At 35.2% G+C, this 5,000-nt stretch overlaps 1 protein-coding gene across 1 annotated transcript in view; it reads left to right on the top strand.

The window, feature by feature from the left end:
• LOC119589812 (sodium/bile acid cotransporter-like) overlaps nucleotides 1-1,793 on the top strand; it is a 15,474-nt gene extending 13,681 nt beyond the window's left edge. The window contains exons 8-11 of the mRNA XM_037938382.1: nucleotides 79-193; nucleotides 495-681; nucleotides 1,204-1,325; nucleotides 1,560-1,793. Of these exons, the coding sequence (XP_037794310.1) occupies nucleotides 79-193; nucleotides 495-681; nucleotides 1,204-1,325; nucleotides 1,560-1,688 (553 nt within the window). The 3' untranslated portion in view covers nucleotides 1,689-1,793. The remainder of the gene's footprint in view (nucleotides 1-78; nucleotides 194-494; nucleotides 682-1,203; nucleotides 1,326-1,559) is intronic.
• Nucleotides 1,794-5,000: the final 3,207 nt, after the last annotated feature.

The following is a 5,000-nucleotide window of genomic DNA, read 5'->3' as shown; positions in this document are numbered from 1 at the left end:
ATCAGAAAAAAAAAACTTTTAACCAGATATATGTAATAATAGTAAGAAAAAAGGAAAAAAATGCGTTGCCATCGACAGGGTGGCGAAGGTGCTGGAGTGGCTGTTGACGCCCATGTCCATTTTCAACGTCATCTTCATCTTCACCTTCGGCGTTTACGCGAATCTCTACGTCTTCAGCTTCTTCGACTTGAGGGTGAGTCGTCGCGATCATCTGGGCCGCGGGCTGCCCTCGTACGCCCCCCCCCCTTTGATAGTTAAAATGCGCGTTGGAGAATTCACGAGGCTTTATGTTCTTTGACGTATCTTAGAATTTCGGGATGTGTTGACATCACAACTCTTTCTTATGGGATTCGCACGAGCGAGAAATGCGAGTGTAGTGAGATTCGACTTCACAATCGGTTTTCCAAATTCAGTAGCCTTATTTTCTAATCAAATAAAAGAAGCTTTAAGATAATCCCAGGAACCGCCTGCCTGGCCACTTCCTCCCCCGACAGACACTGCTCGCCGGCTTCGGACTCCCGACCATCGGCTACCTGAGTGGCCTCCTGATGGCCAAGCTGTTCCGGCTGCCCATTCAGGACGTGATTGCCATCAGCATCGAGACCGGGGTTCAGAATGCCAGCGTGGCCGTCTTCATCCTCAAGTTCACCCTCGAGAAGCCCGCTGGAGACCTTACTGTCGGTGAGTGTCGTCCAGAGCCTCGTCAGGTGGGCACCAGCATCCGGGAGAAGAAATAAAAATAAACTTTACTTTTTAGACCTTAGTTCACTGTATTTTGTTTTGTTTCGTTTTTTTTTTCTTTTTTTTTAGAGTGAAAATGTTTTTTTTTTTTTTTTTTTTTTTTTTTTTATCGATGGCAATTAGCTAAAAAGTCTGAATAACATCGCTGTGTTTCAGATAATAGTCACCACAAGATGTCACTTACAATTATTTCGTCATCTTATACATCACCTCTCGACTATCCCCGCTTTTCGTCGTCATCACTATATTCATCACCTCACTGCTATTCCCGTTTTTTCGTTATCATTACATTAATCACCTATTATCTATCCTCGCTTTTCGTTATTATCATATTACATCAACTTACCACTTTACCCACTTTCCTTTCTATCTTTATATTAATCATCCCTCCCCGTTGTCCCTCACCACGTTACCCTTTCCTTTCCACCTTTATACTTATGATCCCTCCCCATCTTCCCTCAGTGTTCCCCGCTGCGTCGACGGTGATGACCCCGCTGCCGCTCCTCCTCGTGCTCATCGCTCAGAAAATCTATTCCTGTACAGCCAAGTCAAAGTCGGCGGATATAGCTCCTTTAGAGGGGAAGGTGAGGAGAAAGATAAGGAAGGTGTCGAGGGGAAAGATTAGAAGAGTTAAGTGAGGGGGAGGATATAAAAGGATTTATGTGGGGAAGAGATAATATAGGTGTCGAGGGGGGAAGATAAGATAAGGGAAAAAAATCACATATCGATAATACATATCAGATGATATACAGTGTCATACATACTGTGTATCAGCACTTCCACTAACACACATTTCTAACATTACTGTCTTCTCTCAGGCTGGCTTGGAAAACAAGAAGAGTAATAAAAATACCGAAAAAGGAGACAGCACACAGAAGGAAATGAAGAAGCAGTCTGAAGGAGGGATTGATAATCCAGCTGTGCAGTTGCAGGATGAAGCTGTGTAGCAAGAAAATCGTTTTGCGCTAATATGGACGGGTACTTGTGTACGTGTTGGTGTGTGCACATTCGTGTGTACGCGTGGTATTATTAAAATGAGCCTTTATCTGTGATTGCATGATTAATTATGCACATTTGAGTGTTTATTTGTTTTATTAGATTTATATGGTTATATATATGGTATTATTAGTTTGATTAAATTCTCTTTTTTAACTATAAGCTGATATTTAAAGAAAATTCAGCCGTATTTTCATCACACTGTAAATGCTTAAAATTACTGTGCATCTTTCATCAAATATACAGTATATCGTTTAACAATTTGTTTTAGAATACTTCCAAATAAGCTTAGATTTTCATTTTAAAATTTCCGCTAATAACATACACATATGTATCTGTGTATATATATACTGAGTGTGTGTGTATGTGTGTGTGGTGTATATACACACACACACACACACACACACACACACACACACACACACACACACACACACACACACACACACACACACACACACACACACACACACACACACACTCACACTCACACTCACACTCACACACACATATATGTGTGTATATATATATATATATATATATATATATATATATATATATATATATATATATATATATATATATTCTTCAATAGCCATTCATTCCACTGCAGGACTTACGCCTCTTTCAATTTATTGAGAGGTTACTTGGCAGTACCATTCTTGTCCGATTGGATGCTCTTCTTAATCAGCCGCAGTTCAGCGCGCTGCCTCTTACAAAGTGCATATATATATATATATATATATATATATATATATATATATATATATATATATATATATATATATATATATATATATATATATATATATATATATATATATATATATATACACATACACATACGTATATACACACATACATACATATACATACCGCATTTTACTGAAGGTCCCCCTGCGATCTACATATGGGCAAAATCTCGGATTTAAGTGAATATGTGCTCTAAAGATATTTGGTCTGTAAACAAAAGAAATACACAAACCGTCTTTGGTTGAGTGCAAACTCCCAACGTGTTGAGACTTTGGCTGATGACGTCATTAATCCTCATAAATGCTGATTGGCTGGTGAAGCAACAGAGGTACCGAAGTCATTCTGCACAGAATGCGCCTAGGTTACCACTGTGCATGGCAGATTATACAAACCATAGAACGTGAAGAGAGGTGTTGCATGCATTGCGGCGAGCCGAACGCCACACTGATACACTACTTGGAGAATTGCGTGCACACGCAATTCCTAAGACAAACCCCACAGAACACAGCCGTCGTGCTGGTAAAGAGATTATGCGAGATGCTTACATCACGGCTACAGGAGCGCCTGCTGGCAATCCCACCGCCACGGTAAGCACCGAGTGTCAGACCAACAAATGAGACAGCCATAAAAAGCTGACACAGGCCGGGCCATAAGTGAAAGGCCCGGGCGAAGCCAGAACTTCGCAAATCTCAAGCAAGCAAGCAAGCAAGGCTGGTGAATGCACTGCCAGGCATAGGGCGAATTAGGGAAAAACTATCGAACACCTCAGTCCACTCAGTCACTCAAGTATCAACAATAACATAACAGCACAAATGAACGTTCAAAACTTGTCCAGAGACTCTCTCTTTCTTTTTCTGTTTCTCCCGCTCTCGCTGTCTCTCTTCCTCTATTCCTCTCTCTTGCTTTCCCTCCCCCTCACCCCCCTCTTTTTCTTATCATTTCATTTCAGCTTGGCGAGCGAACTAAGCAAAACCAGTTTCTGTGGCCTTACAAAGCCCCCGAGAAATTTTTTTGAGAATTTAGCTGTTCTAGGAGCATTTTTACACACATCGTCTGATTACAGTAACGACATATATGTTTTGTTATTTAATGGATTTATAGAAGCATGTTTATTTAACATAATTCACTTTGCAAAATTTATCTTAAATTTTATAATATTTATTGCTATCAAATCCATATTACATGTTTAAACTTCACACACACACATCATTGTTAATATACAAAATCGAAGAAGTGAATTGAAACACTGTGTGTTTGAAAGAAAAAGTTTTCAGACATTTCCAATGACCATCAACAACGGAAACAATCTTTCTGTTCATGGTTATTTCTTTAATCTCTGGATACAGAATAATCTGGAAATATATCTAAAGGATTTCCATTGTAAAATAAAAGCATAGCTCGGTTTCTCTGGCGAAAAAATAAGTATAATAGAAACGAGGTGGGCCTTTAGTAACACATTCAAGGCTTGTTTTCAGGCTAAATGGGCGGAGTTTAGACGATGACGCAAGATACACAAAGCATTGCTGAACACTGAACGGCTCTCCCAGGCGTTGGATAAAAGCCCATGCGTTGGGACTTTCCTGATTTACCAAAGGCGGCTTTTATATATATCTATATATATCTATATCTATCTATCTATCTATCTATCTATCTATCTATCTATATATATATATATATATTAGTAATATATATATATAAATATATATATATATATAGTATATATTATTATTATATATATATATAATATATTAATATTAATATATAATATATATATATATATATATATATATATATATATATATATATGAATATATATATATATATATATATATTATACTGTATATATATATATATATATATATATATATATTAATATATATATATATATATATATATATATATTATATATATATATATATATATTATATATATATATATTTATATTATATATTAATATATATATATATATATATAATATATTATATAATATATATATATATATATATAATATATATATTGATATATATATATATATATATATATATATATAATATATATATATATATATATATATATATATATATATATATATATATATATTTATATATATATATTATATATATATATGTGTGTGTGTGTGTGTTTTGTGTGTGTGTTGTGTGGTGTGGTGTGTGTGGTGTGTACTGTATATATGTATATATATACAGTAAGAAAAAACAATACAAAAACTAGATTTATTTAAAATGAGACTACATTTTCGAAATCCACCTGGATTCCATCCTCAGGATGGAATCCAGGTGGATTTCGAAAATGTAGAACTCTCATTTTGTTTCATTTTCAATAATCTAGTTTTTGTATTGTGGGTTTCTCTTCCATAGTATCAGCACGGAAGAGTGTTTTTTTCTATTCATATATTATATATATATATATATATATATATATATATATATATATATATATATATATATATATATATATATATAACACACACACACACACACACACACACA

The sequence above is a fragment of the Penaeus monodon genome, chromosome 26, assembly GCF_015228065.2.
Source record: "Penaeus monodon isolate SGIC_2016 chromosome 26, NSTDA_Pmon_1, whole genome shotgun sequence".
NCBI classification, from domain to species: domain Eukaryota; kingdom Metazoa; phylum Arthropoda; class Malacostraca; order Decapoda; family Penaeidae; genus Penaeus; species Penaeus monodon.
Note: the sequence above shows the minus strand (reverse complement) of the source record. Positions and strands in the feature narration are given on the sequence as shown.